At 37.6% G+C, this 19,243-nt stretch overlaps 1 protein-coding gene across 6 annotated transcripts in view; it reads right to left on the bottom strand.

Annotated features, from left to right (window-relative positions):
* Positions 1-9,179: 9,179 nt before the first annotated feature.
* AGFG1 (ArfGAP with FG repeats 1) overlaps positions 9,180-19,243 on the bottom strand; it is a 79,621-nt gene continuing 69,557 nt past the window's right edge. For 4 of the 6 annotated variants that reach the window (XM_079924523.1, XM_079924519.1, XM_079924522.1 and 1 more), the window contains 2 exons: positions 18,844-18,935; positions 9,180-18,097 (listed from right to left, as the gene is read on the bottom strand). In XM_079924523.1, the coding sequence (XP_079780649.1) occupies positions 18,038-18,097; positions 18,844-18,935 (152 nt within the window). In that variant the 3' untranslated portion in view covers positions 9,180-18,037. The remainder of the gene's footprint in view (positions 18,098-18,843; positions 18,936-19,243) is intronic. The other 2 variants (XM_079924524.1, XM_079924520.1) reach the window with 1 other exon arrangement.

The following is a 19,243-nucleotide window of genomic DNA, read 5'->3' as shown; positions in this document are numbered from 1 at the left end:
ATTTCAAAAGACCCTGCTATTGAGGTGAACAATAAGAACTGTGCAAACAAGACAGCCCAGCCGCTGTAGACAATTCACATATTGAACAAACTTGAAAATCGAATCATAGTTACTTTTTTGCTTTTCTGAAATTCTTTTACACAACCTCAATGCCCGCACCTGTTTTCACTGTGCCCGTACATTACATGCCATTTCTTCTGTATTCTGCCCAGCAGTGCTGTACTGCTAAAAATGAAATCTTAAATAGAATGCACCATACATTGATGGCTAAAGACCTTTTTTTTTTCTACTTTTATTAATTGTCTTGCTACGAAAAGACCTTCTGTGGTCTCTAAATTCAGGAAAGCTAAATAAAGAAACCCTTGCTGGGAAGGATTTCCCCAGTTGTAAGATTCTTTTCTTTTACGATCATCAGTTGCACTGATGCGTTATGGAACAATCACAAGCAGGTCTCAGAGCAGCCTGATTTACCACATTCTGTCTCCTTATCTCATTGTGACACTCATTTCTTTGAAGTCAATGGGAATGTTATTATTCTTTCCAAAAATTCCTACATCTCACCTTGGTTTGAAAGAACATGAACCCAGCTTGAGTTGTTGCCACTCCAGAATAACAGCTGGCGTTTCACCCCAAATCAGCCTACCCCATCCCTGCAAAGGATATTCTTAAGACAAATGTAATACATTTCCAAATCTGCCTTAAATCTTCTCTTTTCAAACCTCAGTTGGAAGTATATGGCCTCTGACACAAAACGCTTATCACAGAGAGTGATTTTTGTAAGAGGCCATGACCGTGGATGGCCTCTGGCTCCTACATAGCAATGGCTCGGTGCCAGGATGTGTTGCGATGGATTGGGAACAGGTGTATGCAGGTGCTACCAAAGTTCACTGACCCAAGGTTAGGCCTGCACCTGAAGATTTAGGTCCTAATTTCTTTTTTACTCTGGTACTACTCTTAGAAACGGTGAAAATATTTTAATTCTGCATTTGCCAGTTTCTGAGAGTGATTCTCTGCCCCATTCTTATGAGAAGAACAAATAAATGAGCAAGACAGATCTAAGATGTTGATCAAGGCCCCCCCCTACTCATTTTATGCACATTAATGTGCAAGAGGATGAAGATTTTTGAAATTTCTGTGTGATATGGGGATAAGGATTACAATGACTCTTAGCCAAGCAACGCCAGGAATATACCATGAGTACCTGACTGTCAGGACCCAGGAAAATTCTCCTTGTGTGTAACTAAGTGAATGCAAGTCTAACATAGAGAGAAAACGTCTACAAAATTGAAGGATCCAATTACTATACTTAGTAGTTTTAGAAACTGGGAATAATTCATCTACACTGACTTGTGCCATCTCCTACATTTTTAGAAACTTAATCATTTACCTTTAAACAAGAGACTTTCTCAACAATTCAGAGCAAAGGATGGCCTCTGGCCTATTTTCTTTAGAAAGACTCCAGGTATAAAAAACCCGTGTCCTCCACTGTTGGCCTATCCCAATGCACCCTCACCCCGGTACTTCACATCTTCCAGATGTACAACTGAAACCTTCCCTGCTTTCATGTTTCCCCTGGTCCACTGTAGACTTAGATGAGAGTCTGCTCATCAAAACTCTTTATAGACCTGAGGGCAGTCTTCAGTCTTTTTTTTTCCCCCAATAAGCCACAACCTCAAATTTTTGACCTTCAGTAGAGTTAGAATATATTAGTCTATCTCAAAGTGTAGCCCCTGGAGCCAGCAGCATTGGCATAACCTGGGAACTTGTTAGAAATGTAAATTCTCAGAGAGTCTGGAGGTGAAGCCAGTAATCCGTGTTCTAACAAGTCCTCCAGGTGTTTCTGATGCATGCTTGAATTCGAGACCTTTGGACTGTATCAGTATAGGAGAAGCAGCTTTTTTCCATTTAGATTTAGAGAACCATCTCATTATAATAGGCATCTAGTTAACCATTTCTATTTCATTTTTCCAGGGAAGTTTTTTTTTTTAATAGAGAAGATGATCTTTGGAAACTAAGGCTAGATGAAGAGTTCTTAGATTTGACACCAAAAATACGAACAGTAAAATAAAAAATTGACAAATTGGACTGCATCAAAATTAAAAATGTTTGCTCTGTTAAAGACCTTGTTGAGAGGATGAGAAGACAAGCTATAGACTTGGAGAAAATATTTATAAACCACATATCCCGCGAAGGACTTATATCTAGAATACATGAATAACTCTCAAAACTCCACAGTTAGAAAGCAAGCAACCAATTAGAAAATGGGCACAAGACGTGAACAGACAATTCACTGAAGAGGATATACCGATGGCAAATGAGCACATGGAAAGGTGTTCTACATCATTAGCCATTAAAGAATGCAGATTAAAACCACAATGAGATATCACTATATACCTACCAGAATGACCAAAATAGTGACAACCCAAAAGCTAGCAAGGATGCAGAGAAACTGAGTCACTCATACACTGTGAGCAAGAATAAAATATGGTATAGGCGTTCTGGAAAAGTATATGGCAATTTCTTACAAAACCAAATGTGTTTACGATACAATTTAGCAATTGTACTCTCAGACATTTATCCCAGAGAAATGAAAACTTAATGTTCACAAAAAACCTATACATAAATGCTTATGGCAGCTTTATCCATAATAGCCCCAAACTGGAAACAGCTCAGAAGTCTTTCAATAGGTGAAGAGTTAAACAAGCTATGGTATATCCATCCCTGGAATACCGCTCAGTCATAAAAAAGGAACGAACTACTGCTCCATGCAAAACGTGGATGACCTCGATGGAATGATGCTGAGGGAAAAGCCCAGCTCAACAGGATACATAGTGTATAATTCCATGTGTATAACATTCTTGCCATAACAAAAGTACTGAGATGGAGAACAGGTTAGTGGTTACTAGGGGTTAGAGAGGAAGAGAGGGAAGGGGGTGAATGTGACTGGAAAAGGGTAACGGGAGGGGTCCTGGTGACAGAACAGTTGTGTCTTCACTGCGTGGTCACACACGTCTACACGTGCAATAAAATTGCACAGAGGTAAGTACATGCAAATGAGTGCCTGTAAAACTGGTGAAATCCGAACACAATGTAATGTCAGTTTCTCAGCTGTGATTCTCTACTACAGTTATGCAGGATGTTACTACTGGGGAAAACTGAGTGAAGGGTGTGCAGGACCTCTCTGCATTCTTTCTTTCAAGTGCATGTGAATCTACAACTATCACCAAATAAAAAGCTTAAAAAAAATTAAGCTGCAAAGAACACATCTAGATCAAGATGGCACCTAGGCTGACTGAGACCCCTAAAGCCCTCCTTTCCAGCTCCTCTCTGGCGACTCCGTTTGCTCATTCTCACCCCCACTTCCTCCTGTGTCTGGATTGTCCTACCTTCACCATGTACACTTGGTGAATTTCTCTTTCAACAACATCCAATTCTTTCTCCAGTACCATCAACCCCGCCACTAGCCACTGTCTCTTTTCTGAACTACAGGTGTAATCTCCAAATTACTCTCCACGCTTCACCCTTATCCCCGATAAATTCCCTTTTCCACACAGCAGCTAGAGTTTGGACCACATCATGCCGAGCTGACAACCCACCAATGGCTTCCCTTCATGCTCTGGGTTTGTCTTAATCCCTTACCCCAGCCCACAAGGCTCTACATGATTGACCCCTCCCCTTCCCTTCATCAGCCCCACTCACCAGCCACACTTGCCTTCTTTCCATTCTCAAATACATAAAGCATGTTCCAACTTGCACAATTTTGCCCTCGCTGCTTTCTATGCCTGGAATAAAGTTTTCCAAGTCTTTGCACAATTGATTCCTGCTTAACTTTCAGGTAGAAAATTAAACCTCACCTCTGTAGAGTGATCTTTTCTGATCACTCACGCTGAAGTAGCCCTTAGGGTATGGTGTTTGTAAACACCAGAATTTTGCTTCTCCGTTGGCCCTTATTGTTTTTCTCTCTCCCTCCTTGAGAGTTGAGTCCTACCTGCCTATCAGTGCTGTGTGCCTGGTGCCCACCACAGTGCCAGGCACACCCTCAGTCAACACCCACTCAGAGAAAGAAAGGGAGCTCTGCAGGCTGACTCTGACCAGCTGGCTTCCTCCCCATCATTCAGAGTCAATTACTCCCTTACCTGTGCAAGCAGCTGCCTTTTACATGATCTCACTGGTACATCAACACAATCATGCACGTGCTTGTTTACAAGACCTTGCAGTTCTAGAGAGCAGGAGCCACATGTTTTGATTTTGAATTCCCAGGTCTTTTCACAGTATGAGACATCAATTAATATTTGATGAATGAAGGACCATCCTCTTTCCAGGGGATGACACCAGGTGGTCACGACCCCAGGAATACATTTAAAGCCATTTACAAGGCCAGCGAGGATGGGTATTGAACAGTGTCTCACGTGAGGTATAAGGGTCAGACACCGACGACCTGACAATTCCCTTCTCATTAAAGTACGCAATTCAGCCGTGTCCTTAAGCTTCTGGCCAAAGACATTCTTCACAGAAAACTCACAAAATAAAGGAGCAAAGCTGAAAACCAAAAGCACAATTGCATCTTCTAGAAAGATTTTAAACTGGAATGCTTTTAAAAAGGTACCTCATCTAAAACAGTAGGGAAAGGAAAGCCCCATAATAGTCATACAACAAATTTCATTCAAAATTAAATCAGTGATTCTCATAAGGGATGCCCAAGTGACCTTGCTTCTGGGAGGTCACCAGAGCGGATGATGGAAACTCAGAGAATAAAGTCATCTTAAAAGCCAAGTGGGTTTTTTAAACCCATGCTAATGTAAGATCATGCTAATGCCCTTTTAAAAAGACATTAAGATGATCTCCCAATTCATCTAGAGTTTCTTTTTTTGTGGTTTTTGTTGCTTGTTACAAAAAAGTGTCATAATTAGACACAAGCAAAACTGAGCTACCAAAAAAAAATATACATATATAGGCCCCACAGTTGGACAATAAAAAGAAAACCTTTGGAATGAGGTACCTAAAATGTCTAATCTATGTGGATACTTCTTAACACCCTCCATCTAAGTGTCTCAACAGGCCAGAAACTCGGCTTCCAAAGAGAAGACTTACCCCCGGTGCTTCCCACCAGCTCCACACTTGCAGACCGAGCTTCACCCAGCCCCACCTAGCCCCAGGGGCAGAGCTGCCACTCAGTTCCATCACCAGCCTCTTCATCCTGGGGTAAAAAGACTTACCAGCAGAACCAAGGCAAGACCAAAGAGATATGCCTATTTCCCTGGGACCCAAGATCTTCAAAATGACTTTTGACTATTTTTCAAGGAGAGTATTCGCGGATATTCTTTTCCCTTTGAGCTATTCTGACACAGGACAGAATAAAGAAATTAGAAACTAAGAGCCACTGAAAGGAACAAAAAAGGGGTGTCTGGGACACATCACTAACCCACCAGGAGCCAGCAGGTAGGACCAAATCTTCATCAAACACTTCTCAACGAGACCATAGAATATGGGGCTGAGTATTTTTACCCAGAAATCACCAGCTCTGTAACTGTTCATAAGACTCTGGGAATAGAGGGTGGGAGGCTATAATTACCACTGGTGGCTCTACGATGCCTTTTAAACTTGAGGTCAGAAAAGAACCTGAGTGTTTTAAGACTGATGGGCTAGGATGGGTCAGGAGGCTGTGATAGATGGAAGATGTACATTGACTGGGGAGTTCAAACAGGTAATTGAAGGGATAACATAAAGTAAGGCCTTAAGGGCAAGTGACCAGTATCACTATTTGTCTTTTTCTTAATACAAGAATTGGTGCCTTGGAACAAGCGTTGAGTGGGCACGGCAGGCAGAGCCATCTGGTTTTGTCCATATCACAGTGCAGCTGTCTGCCTGTCAATAAGTCACTGAACTTCTCTAAACAGCCATTTCTTCCCTTGTAAACATTGGGCTCAGGCTCTCCCAAGGACCCGTCCAGCTCTTAATTCTTCTGTGAGTTTAATGATAATACAGAATGATCCATTTTAAAAATTATTCTCTAGATATATGTTCATAAAGGGAATTACTGATTTATCTAAAGAGGGCAGAAGTTACTTTTATTTGATCTGGATTGATGGTTTCATTTTTTTTAACTTAATATATACAACTATGTAATTGTGAAATGATTTCAGTCAAATTTACTTATATGAGGATAAGCAGATGATGCTAGAATTGTAATTTAATATAAGCATATAGACCCAAATTTTATTCTTAAAAGTTAGACCAGACCTAAAAGAAATTTAGACTCTGAACAAGTAAAAACTTGAAAACAAAACCCACGATAATAATGAAGGTATAATAATAGTCACCACTTACGGAGAGCATACATACATCAATCTAACTTAATTCCGATGATAATCCTGACAGATCAATATCATGATCTACATTTTACAAAGGGAAAAACTAACGTTCAGGGAAATTAAATAAGCTGCTAAAGGTGCAAGGCTTTCTGAGGTGTGGAGCTGGAATTTCGATCCAGATTTGAGTTTTTATAGCCCATGTTCTCAGTTACTGCACTGCCAACACCAGCAGGGTCACAGAAACAGTGGGTTGCTGGATAAACTTGGGCAAATGGTGGGGTAGGGGTGACCAGACGCCTCCATATATTTTAGCAGTAACTACCAGCACTGTTCATTCTCTCTGGATAAGGACAATCAATTTATCAGGAAATATTTGAGGCCAGCTGAATTCTTTCTTGATTTGAGCTGTGTCAGTGCTCTATCACATTAAAAGCAGCAAAGAAACACAGATATCAGGTTCTTTCCAAGCCGAGGACAGGACGATTTTCCCTTTGTACCTTAGCTAGTCCATCCCTTGCTTTTCTCACTGCCGCTTGTAGCTTCTCTTTCGTGTCCCATGCCACCTCAACCCAAACGTGACCCGGTAAAAGTCGTGAGCTTCTTTCATCACAGACACAACCCACCTGGTGTCTTCAACCATGTTATCAGAGCATCTTATATGAAGTCTGAGAATACTCGTCAATAAAGTGCTGAAACAATCAATTACGACCAGACTGCTCATAACATCACTTGAGCAAGTGGATAATATTTGCTAAGTGGCTGATGGCAAAAGCCATTCCAGGAAGGGAAGCAGTGGAACCGCCAGCCACATCATCATTGGGAAATGAGTCACAGGGACCCATTTCATCGCCCCTGGGAAATGAGTCAAAGGAATTCAATTTAGGATGACATATGTATTTAGTTCACTTGTTGAATTGCTCCAAAAAAAAAAAAAAAAGAATGAATGAGTGCCTACTACTTGCTAGCACCGGTTTGGTGCTAGGGATACAGAGGAAGTCCCCATAGTCCAGTTAGGGGAGATTAAACATTTGAATGACTTCCCCGGGCATAGTTATTTTATTTTTGCATTCTTAATTGTGATATCATTCACATACACTTTTCCTTTTTAAAGTATACAATTCAGGACTTTCTTGGTGGCGCAGTGGTTAAGAATCCACCTGCCAATACAGCAGACACGGGTTCGAGCCCTGGTCTGCGAAGATCACGCCGCAGAGCAACCAAGTCCGTGCGCCACAACTATCCACTCTCTACAGACTAGCTTGCATAAAACGCAGATTCTGATTACTATCCTGGGATGGGAATTTACATGGCTAACAAGCTCCCAGGCAACGTCCAGGCTGTAGGTCCTCAGATCACACATTGAGTACCAAGTGGCCATAATCATCTTTAATGCAATAGGTGCAATATATATGCTTTAGAGCAGCGGTCCCCAACCTTTTTGGCACCAGACACGGGTTTCGTGGAAGACAATTTTTCCACGGACGTGGCTGGGGATGGTTCAGGCAGTAACGTGCGCGATGGGGAGCGGTGGGGAGTGGCAGGTGAAGCTTCGCTTGCTTGACTGCCACTCACCTCCTGCTGTGTGGCCCGGTTCTGGTCCACAGCCTGGGGGTTGGGGACCCCTGATTTAGAGAATTCCAAACTAATACTATTTTACACTAACTTTAAATACAATTATTATTATTGACTCTTACACTGCTTTCCATGTTCTTCATGCCCTAGGAACCTGGAAGTGTTTGCAACAAGTACTCCTACACACACATACCCCATCCTTTATTCAAATGCTGGGAGGACAAAGCTGTCCAAAGTGCAGCAAATAGCAGCTTCTCCATCAATACGGAGTTCCCACAACATAAACGCCTGTCTTTCCTGCTTCCTTCAGCTTCTGCTCAGCCTTAGCCCTCAGTCTTACATTCTACTATCCTTTCAAGGTGGCTACTCCTTTATATGTCTGCCTAAGGCCAGACTGAGATCCCTCCTACTCTCCAGAGCCCTTTTCCCTGCCCTTGGCTTGCGTGTTTGCATACATCAGCCTTCCCCCATCTAGACGATCAGTTCTTCCAGGGCACTGTGGTGGAGAGGTTCTGAACATCTGTTTGGAGAGTTCTGCCACCTACTTTCCTTGAGCAAGTAAACCGCCATATTAGCCTTAGTTTCGTCTGGTAAAACATTCTGTCATATAAGGTTGTGATTATAGGAAATAATGTTTACAAAATATTTAGCAAAGTGGCACCAAATTAACACCGACTAAATGGAAGCTACTACGACAATGACGTACAGCATTCAGTATAATCTTTCACATGAGAAATTCTCAAACGTTACTTAAAAAGTCAAAATTGTTCTGCATTTTAAAAGGTATTATTTCTGAATAGGGGAAACTGAAAATATTGGAAGTCTTTGCATGGCGCACTAGGATTTGCAAGGTCCTCTAACCTAAAATTTCCAGTTTAGGGGCTTCCCTGGTGGCACAGTGGTTGAGAGTCCGCCTGCCGATGCAGGGGACATGGGTTCGTGCCCCGGTCCGGGAAGATCCCACATGCCGCGGAGCGGCTAGGCCCGTGAGCCATGGCCGCTGAGCCTGCGAGTCCGGAGCCTGTGCTCTGCAACGGGAGAGGCCACAACAGTGAGAGGCCCGCATATCACTAAATAAATAAATAAATAAATAAATAAATAAATAAATAAAAAATAAAATTCCCAGTTTAGGATACTGGACATCTTATCTGGAAAGCCTGGTAATTCCTCTCTTCTCTGAGGGAGCTACTCAAATATATTTAGTAAATGAAAAGAACAATAAGGCTTGAAAGGAACTGTACGGTTCTAAAATCGTTAACTACTGTATTCTATAAGTTTACAGTATTCTTCGGTGATAGCCTTATAGAAATTTAGTCTGAACTGTTATTTATAACCATAAGCATTAAAATGTTTGAAATTCTATGATTCCACAAAATTTTACTTAGTTCCCTCATCAAAAATTCTCTTAAAAACCTTAAAGGTTTTTAAGAAGAGCATACTGCAGAGATAACATTTGAAGATAGAACAGTCAAGAAACTTGCAGAACTGGTAAAAAGAGCGATCCAGATTCAAGAAGCACATCAAATTCCAAGCACAAAATAAAAATAAACACCCATATCCAGACACATCGTAGTGAAACTAATACCCTGCCTCGCCAGGCCCCCACCAATAGCCATTTCTAGGTTGCTATGTGTCGCAACTACAGGGTAGGGAGAAAAGATGAGCTTCTGAGCCTGAATAATGATCAGTTCAACTAAAGTATCTGAATACATTCATCCTTCTCTAACTAGTTTAAAGGGGAAAAAAATTATGGAACTAAGAGGAAATTTCTAGATTTGAAATTCCATTACAGATGACGTTATTCAGCCTGAAAGTTAAATGACATTATTAACAATAGAAAAGTCCTTGATTGTGCCTCTGTAATTTCATAACGATATACAATGTAATAAATAAAAATACAGATTTAGGTGATCCAATTAATAGTTCCAAGTTAACTTTTAGAACAATTCATAAATGAGAAAATTCAACTAGTAAACTATGGTAAAATCAACCCCACCAATAAATAAAGGCATTATTTCATATGCCTTAAATTAGCAATCATTAAAAGGAATTCCCTCTGACAACTGGAGATTGAAGAAAGAATGGCCCACATGTCTTTTTCGTATTTATAAATATTAAAATAATCCCTTTAAACAGTAATTTAGTTGAGAGGATAAAATGTTAATCCTTATAAGCCATCAGTGTGATTTTTTTTTCAGAATTTATTCCAAGAAATAACACAAATGAAAGGTTATATACAGCAAGGTACTCACTTAACATTAAACTATGAAAAATGTTAAATGACCATGAAGACTACATAGCAATACAGAAAATATCTGAGACGTACCCAAGTTCTTAAGATGTACACTCTTCACTCAGCAATTCCATTTCTAAGAAGCACGAGGCCAAACCCCAAGTGTGCAGAAGTATAGGTAAAATTTCTGATGTTGAAAAATTGGAAACAATCTAAATGTTTATCATAGGGATGAAACATCACTGTAAGAGAATACAGATCTACATTTGAAATTGAAAGAAACCCATGATATACTGAGGAAAATGTTACAAAGTAGTAAGCATAGCATAATTCCATTCTGGAAGAAGTCTTTATATTCACTTATACATGGAACAAAATCCAGAAGTACTTACAATATACCTGCACAGGATTATAGTTTTTTAAAAAATAATTTTCTGTATTTTCAGATTCTTTACAGTGAGCATATATTATTTTTACAATCAGGAAAAATAATAAATGTAGTTCCAATTCGGAAGAAAATTATCTGGGAAAAGTACAATATTAAAAATTAACCAGCTATGATCACAATGCAAAATTTCATATGGGCAAAAAGCAAATACGGAGAGAAAAAAAACAAAACTAGATCGTTGGGGATAAGAACGCTGAGTTTGAGTTCCATTAAATGTTTGTGAAAGTTCTTTTTTTTTTTTTTTTTAAACTCACACTCTTCTTATTAAAACTGCTGGAACTAAGAGCTTCAAGGGGGGGAATACAATATGAGAGGATGAATCTTAAAGTCAGGTAGACTTCTAGTCCTGCCACTTACTAAACAGCTGTATAATCTCGGCGAAGTAGACACCTAAATGCCAATTTTGTGACAAATACTGCCTGGAAGTTGTTGTGGCCATTAAATGATATCAATTATATGAGGTGCACCTCACTAAGTTGGTAATTAACAAATAGTGGCCATAACATTAAACTATATGATGTTGTTGATACCTGGTACTTTCAACCTACAAAAACACAAGTTTCTTATGTTCAACCGAACAGCTGTTATTCTGAAATGTCTCATTCCAAACTCCAAAGCTTAACTGTTCTCTAAACATGTATACCAAACGACTGACGTTCTACCATGTTTTACCATTTGGAAGAGATCTCACTTTAAAGCTGGGGAACTGGCATCTAACTTACCTGCTTGAATGCCAGTTAACGGCAGAATTTAAGACTGAAACACAGGAAACTTGACTCTGGTTTAGTACTTTCCAGAGTCCCAATCCTAAAGTTCAGTTAAAAAAAAACAAAAACAACCATTAGCATACTACTTAAGAAAAAAGTAAGAATTTGAATCTTTCCTCATTAAATAAGTGAGACTAAAATAAATATTAGTTTCCCCCTGGTGGGAGGGGAGGGAAGAGTGGTGGGAGTGGTGGTGGAATTACTGATTCTAAGGAAAGTAAATTTTCTTCTGGGTTCTGGTGATGATTAATGAAAATAATTTAAACAACAAAAATGATAGAATAACTGAGACGGATATAGAAAAAATAATGGTGACTACTACCAGGAAATAAGATTAGGGGTGTGAAAAACTAAAACTAGTTCACTATTTGCCTTTTAAATTTCAATAGGTAGTAGAGTAACTAAAATCCAATTACAAAAAATACTGTCTTAAAACCAAGCTAGGCCAACATGGATTTCGAGAACATCGAAATATATGGAAAAATAACCAAGTTAAACAAAGAGAACCAAGTTATAAAACCATACATTTAAAATAGGGAGGACAGTAAGAGGCATTTAGAGAAAGAGGTATATAAAATAAATGTTAACATTTCTGAAAGACTATATAAAAACACAAGAAACTGTATTTCTCTGGGATGTGGGAATCAAGTCCCAGGAAGGAGGCATACTTTTTCACTTTGTATACTGCATACTTTTTAAACATCAAAAACATGTATTATTCTATGGTAACATATAAAAAAACCTTTAAAGTCTTTAAAAAACCTGATTGTACCCACAGCATTCTATGAAACACTGTATAACATCAATTCGCAATCCTCTGCTGCCTTTTACTTAATGGTCATTTAGTCAAAATTAGAAGGCTCCTTGGGGTGTTTGCTTTCTCTGTCCCTCCACTCAAGATTGAGGGAAATGTTGAGAATTTAGTTTAAGTTTTAACTCTCATTGCCTAAACTGTAATTAAAAAATTAATCAATGGACATCTGAATCGCCAATTTTATCTAGGATCACTTTTCCTTGTTACAAAAGCCTGAATCAGTGCACTGTTTTCATTAAACTCTACAGCCCTGTGAGTTGGACAAAAGCACAGATTTCAAAAATATAGGTAAATATATATTGAGTTTTTATCCATTGGCATAAAATAAGCAAAATACATAGAGGTTATCAAGTTTGAAAGAAAAATACATTTTTGGCAAGAGTCTTCACCAGAAAATATCATCATAAATTCAAATCCTACAGGACTGACTCCAAAATTAGAACAGCTAAGAGGTGGCATAAGAAGAGCCCTTTTATGTCTACTCAGGATTTGCCAATTCAAAGGCCTTAAAACACATTTGAACGTTTGAGGCTCAGAACACTGTGAGTGGTAGGCTAGTGGCCACCTTGAGAGTGTGAATACCCTTCAAACTATATAAAATCGGAGTTTTTAAAACACTGTGATGGTCAAACAAAACCCAACTGCAGACAGAATTCAGAGTATATGCCATGAATGTGCAACCTCTACATTAGCACAATAACTGGACTTTTTAAAACCAGAATTCACAATACTTGGGTCTTTCCAGATTAAATACTTCAGTGCCCAGTACACTTCTAGAAGTAAACTAGTGTTCAAATATTTTCTGGATTAACAACATAAAACAAAAGGTTCTTCAAATATTGGATACAATCACCAAATAACCAGTATATTTAATGAACTGGGTTGTGGGATTACACATCAGTGCTGTGTGCTGGAGCTGGCCTGCAAAGAAAAACTGGTGTGTGTCTCTTTCTAACACCAAATTTAATGATATCAGATTGGAAGGTGAAATCAGCCATGGTGAGAGTATTTATAACCACAATGTCAGTAAACACTACAAAACAGGGCACTTTTTCATAAGAGAAAAGCATTCACCACCACAATATATGACCAGTACATCTTGGTCATATTTTCATGTGTTCAAATATACTACATAAAAATTTTAATGAATGACGTTTTAAAATATACAAAGAAAAAATTTTAACTAATGAAGATAAATTCAATACAACAGGCTAATGTAACACAAATGTTAGTAACAGCATCCTTTCAAAAGTAAATTTTACTGTCTAGGGCACAGACTTTATCAATAAAGTTGAAATGTTTCACAAAATAGGAGTCCCTGTGATACTTCAGATGTCTCTTTAGTTTAAAACCTGATCCACTAATTATCCCATTAATTTACTTGTGAAGTTTAAATAAAACCCTAGAGAATAAACCATACTGATATCAGCAAATTATGAAGAGAACCCAAATTAAAAATAATTAAGTTTAATTAGGTATATAGGATATAGAAAGCAATTCTCTCAGAATTTCCTAAGATTTTGTAAAAAATTGACTCACACATAAATGTAGACAGCATTTTAATCCAACAATATTATATTTGCTCCCCAGAGCAAAAGTTCTGTCATTAGCCTGTGCCTTGCTTCTTTCATCCTTAAAGTATGAGTCCACTTTAAGGACTGTATGAGATAATACACGAAACGCATTTAGCAAGTTTCTGATACACTGAAAGAGCTTAATAAGCCACACACTGTAATACCACCACCAGGTTCTTTTCAAGTCATTATTTTTGAAGAAATATATCTTTATAAACTCCCCTAGAGATTAATTTTCTGATGTAAGCCTGAGACTACAAGTGGAGGTCAAACATGAGGTGAGTCATTCTGAACATGAGTTCAGCAGAGGAGCACAAATGTATGGACAAGGAGGCCCCAGAGGGAAGGCACAGGCCGGCCTGAGGACGGCAGCGTGTTCTGCGGTGTGTTCCAGCAGCAGCAGCAACAGAGCCAGAGCTTTCTGTGGTGCCTATGTACCGTAAGTTACCTTTTACAAAGTCACTCTGTCTTCAAAAGAATTTTAAAACATTCTGTTTCAACGAGAAGCAACAAGTGCTCTCTCTAAAAATGGACAAGGTATAAAAAAAACACTGGGGGATAAAACCATAGCAAACCTCCTTCTTAAGAAGTAAACACATTCCTTTAATTGTAGCCGACTTCCTGGAGGGTAGTGATTTCTGTTAGAGAAATCCAACTTTCATTTTATGTATATACATATATATACACACACACACACACACACACACACACACACACACACACACACAGACACAAACAAAGCTAAAATTCTTTGTTAACTATAAGCATAGGAGAGAGAAGAAATTATTCTTCGTTTTGAACTTTCTTTAGCAAGGTGTTTCAATTTTTAAATAGCTATTTGATACTCCCCCAAAACAATTTCAAAGTGGTCAGAATAGTAAAAATTCCTAAATAAACACTCATAACCAGGAGTCAGAACTTGTAATATCCCTTTTAAAAAGGAGCTATTCACTAATTTCATCATTATTGAAATACGGTCAAATAAAAAAGAAAACCCAGAAAACAGTGTTTAAAAAGTTTACAATTTCAAATGAAATTTCAATTCTCCCCACCAAGCCAACAAAAACACTTAGAAGTTCAGGGAGTAGTATATTTACCCTGAAACTAAACACTGTTGTTCCAGAAAATATAAACGTAAAGTGTAGTGTGGTCTCAGGACCCTTGAGGGTCCTCCCAAAACGCAAGGTCAAAACTATTTTCATAATACTAAAATGTTATATGTCTGTTTCACTCATGGTTCCACAAGTGCACAGTGGAGTTTTCCAGTGCCCACATGCCATGTCACATAAAAAGAACTGTCATGCAGAAGTAGTATGAGAATCCCACTGCTTCTATTAGGCCAGTTATTAAACAGATGTGCAAAATGTAAAACAATGGTCTTCTAAATAACATTTGTGGAAAACAGTAATTTGTCATCAAAAAGGGTATTTATGTTAACATGTAATGGGTTTATTATCATTATATTTAAATGAATAAACATGTTTTTAAAATATCTCAGTATTAATTTCTAATACAACAAATTCTGAGCGATATAAGTTACATAAACAAAAGCTCTTTGGGGATCTTCAATAACTTAAGAGTTAATAATAGTCCTGCGACCAAACTGTTTCAGAAGTCTTGGTACTGTGACAGGAAAGCAGCCAGTTAGTTACTGCTTCCATTTTACCAATTGACAGGAACTGTACCAACGAGGACGTGTACTGGGAGCAGGGCAAGTCACAAGTAAAGAAAGCACCGATGTGCTTCTTCACATTTACAGAAAGAATTATTCGACAGAAGAAAGTGATTACCTAATCTCTATTTTCACAAAAATGAGAGAAAAATATGCCTTTAAACTTATCAATGAAGTTTGTCACCCTAAAAGAAAAGAAAATTTTCTTTCCTCAGCAAACACAGGAGAGAAGACCTGATTCAACTAGTAAATCAGGAAACTCGAGTCTTCATCCTTACCACCTCTGAGTATTTTCTCCTCTTCAGTGCTCAACACAATTCTGACGGTCTGTGCAAAACCAGAAGCAAATCTGAAAGTCTAACTGAAGATTTTAATCCACATCAAATCTGGATCACTTCTTACAATAAGCATTTCAATTTCACAAGTTTTCATTTAAAGTCAACAAGAGTTCCCACTTAATTACAAACCTCAAGATTTACCCAGAAAAAAATAGTCTTTAAAATTATTTTATTAACAACTGTTTAATTTACTTGTTTCTCAGATGGAAAGCCTGGTAGGTTAATTGAATAATGGCCTACAATTTTATAGCATAACTTTGTACATGAGTTGATTGGGACCCAATACAATCTAAAACACAGGAATTCAAAGACATTTCTTAAGAATTCCCTCCATGAGAAGGGGTCTGGAAGGACACCCCAAAAATGCAGACATTTCAAGTATACACCAAGACACACCCAGACCTTTGCAGCATTCATTTAATTCTAAGAGGCATACTGCTCAGAAAAGGGGCAGAGATTTCCCAATTTTCTTGCTTATCAAAATAGTTCAGATAACCATACGTTCAGCTAGATATGCACTGGACAGCAATGTTTCAAGAAGTCTGGAACTCTACACAGATTTTAATATAGTATGAAAACAACTCCTGTAGTCACCATTCGAAAAGGTATTCAACATGAATAAATAATGTTTGAGGAAACTGATGTTCACCTCTTTTAATACCAAGCTTTAGAAACAATTTAAATCATTATAAGAAAATTGTTCAAACATGTATCACATATTTATATACGTAACCTCACCTTTTCTTGATGACAAAGAGTCACAGTAATAGACAATTATCAGAAGAAGATGTAATATACTGATGCCCTCTAAGCTGGGCTGGCTGTCCCTACACTAACTGGTCTTTGACAATATATGCTCTTTTGGTCTGGGAAATCTATTAATCAAAACTTCACATAAAGACAAATGCATGAGCTCTATTGTATAGACATTGTGACTTATATGGGCTGCTCAAAGGCATTTTTTTAAAAAAAATATTACAAGTTTCTCAGTTGTGTTCTGTTTTGATGAGATTGCCAGATTATCGCTGGATGAATGAGGCATTATATAAATATTTAAACAGGTTCATTTGAATATTAACATAAAGTTATAACTAAACATTAGTATTGTTGCCTTTTTAAACAAAGTATTCTATAACTTTAAGATAACACTGGGTTCCAGTTTCTTTCCCCCTAGAAATGAACATAAACAAATGTCCTATTAATATCAGTTTGTCCAAACAAAGAAAACTGAGGTGCAATCATGTCACAGTTAATGCATGTCTGCTTCCAATACATTCAAAGACAGTATTTAAAAAAAAAAAAAAAAATCAATAGTTAAAATAAGCCTTTTGCAGTCTGAGAATTCAAGATACTTTAAAAAATTTGTAAATACACATACATGCAAATTCTTCATATATACAAATTTTCACAAAATTAAGAAGTTGCAAAGAAATCAGAAGGATTACGGTGAATCTAACAAGCTACATTTAAATGCTTTACCACTGACATATTCCTGAACATAGCAGTTTTAATAAATTTTCTACATGGCCTTTTTATAAAATTTTCTCTTTTAGACATAAAAGTTAGTCACTAGAAGTCTTCTGAAATTCTAATTTAAGAATTCAAGATGTTCTCAATTCACTACTGATATTTAAGGCCACTTTGGTAAAGGCATTGCAGCAAGAACACAAAAACAATAGCATATTTTCTAGTATTTATTTTTTTTCACCTGCAAACTGTAGCAAAACATGATCAGCTTTATTCTGCAGACAGGTATCCCTCTACATTTTTAAAGAATTTAGGCATGTATAAATAGAAGAGCTCTTTAGAAAGGAAAAATTCAAGAATGAATAAAACCTTCCAATTCTGACTCTGTAACTTTCCAGAAGCAATGGTTAAAGTGAGTTCAGGTCATTCATTCCAAGATATATGACAGCACCTTAAAAGTGGCTGATCTATTTCCCCAGTAACATTTCTCACATAACAATGTGTTAAAGTTACAAATACTGATATGCACAAATAACTAATTTCTAAGAAAAATATGTACAGTACTGCAGCATAATGAATGTGGTATCTGCAATAACTTAATATTAGCCAATTTTTAATATACATGATACCGCTACTTTTTTTGCCAATTCACAGGTTAAAAGTTGTTACTGGAGCCCTCTGTTTTGCACATATTTCCTGGTGTTTAATACACAATGCAGGCTTTTTAAAGACTTCTCTTGTGTTTAAAGCTAAAATCAGTGAAACAAGACAACAGTGCAAGAGGCGGAGAGATGTAATGTGACCATGTAAAAGTTCGTTCCAGTAAAGTGTCTATATAAGGCTATAAGAAAGGATTGGTTGATGAGCTTCCTGTTGGAAATTGTCCTGTCGGTGCACCAGTCTAAAGGAAAACATAAGACAAAATAAATAAATAAGAGTGTGTGGAGAAAATATGAAAATATTTAATGTTATTTAATTAAACTAGATTTAATTAAATAGTATTTAGATTAGGAATTATTTCATAATTACTGGCAATCATATTTATTCATTACTGTTATTAGCAATATACTGTAATAAAGCGATAGGTATCAGGCACTGTGTTGTGCCTATTTATATCCATTATTTCATATAATTCTCATGATAGATTCTAAGAAGGGACCTGGCCCTAAGAAAATGCATTTATGATTCAAACCAAACCTGACTCCAGGATTCCTTTTTCACATTGTTCACTAAATCTACAGCCTCTCATAAAGCATTATTTTGACTAGAAAGCAGACAAGTTTCATGTCTAAAATAGCTTATTAACTGTCAGTGCTTTAATTTGCAACTGATTAATGTGTTTTCTGGGGTATTTTTTTGAATTTTATTTTTTTATACAGCAGGTTCTTATTAGTTATCCATTTTATACATATTAGTGTGTACATGTCAATCCCAATCTCCCAACCAATTCATCACACCACACCCCCAGCCCGCCACTTCCCCCGCTTTAATGTGTTTTCTTAAAAAGGGATCGTGCACAATGGCTGCCTCGGATCTGTATAATCTTGCAGAATACCAAAGAGCATCTAGGAGGAATCACATCCTGCTTTTCCCAATTTGAAAACAATGCAACAACTTAGAAAGTGCTTAAAATTGCATCTCACTTACCATAAAAGGATTACTAGATACTCCAGCAGCTGCAACTTGACCAAAAGGGGTTACCACTGGCTTTGTTTGTCCAAATGCTGCAAAACCTGCACCTTGTTTAAAAAAACCCACCAATTATAACCATACCTCTGAGACAATCTGATGCTTATAAAGCTTCATAATGAGTTTCAGAAAAATTCCTACCAGAGCAACAATAATAAAAAAAATCAATGTTAAACTGTTGAGTCTCATGCTCTTTCAAATAGCAGTTAAACTTCCACTGGCATGTCTTAAAGAACTTACATGGACTCTCCAGAAATGGTTAATTCCAGTTTGTCTCAGCTACGTAAACTGCTGACAAAGGATTTAATGAAGAGATAAGCTTGTGACTATTTGAGAAGGGCTGTGATCCAGGTATTTC

This window comes from Stenella coeruleoalba (genome assembly GCF_951394435.1).
Source record: "Stenella coeruleoalba genome assembly, chromosome: 6".
Lineage (NCBI taxonomy): Eukaryota > Metazoa > Chordata > Mammalia > Artiodactyla > Delphinidae > Stenella > Stenella coeruleoalba.
This window is presented reverse-complemented; position numbering and strand designations above follow the sequence as displayed.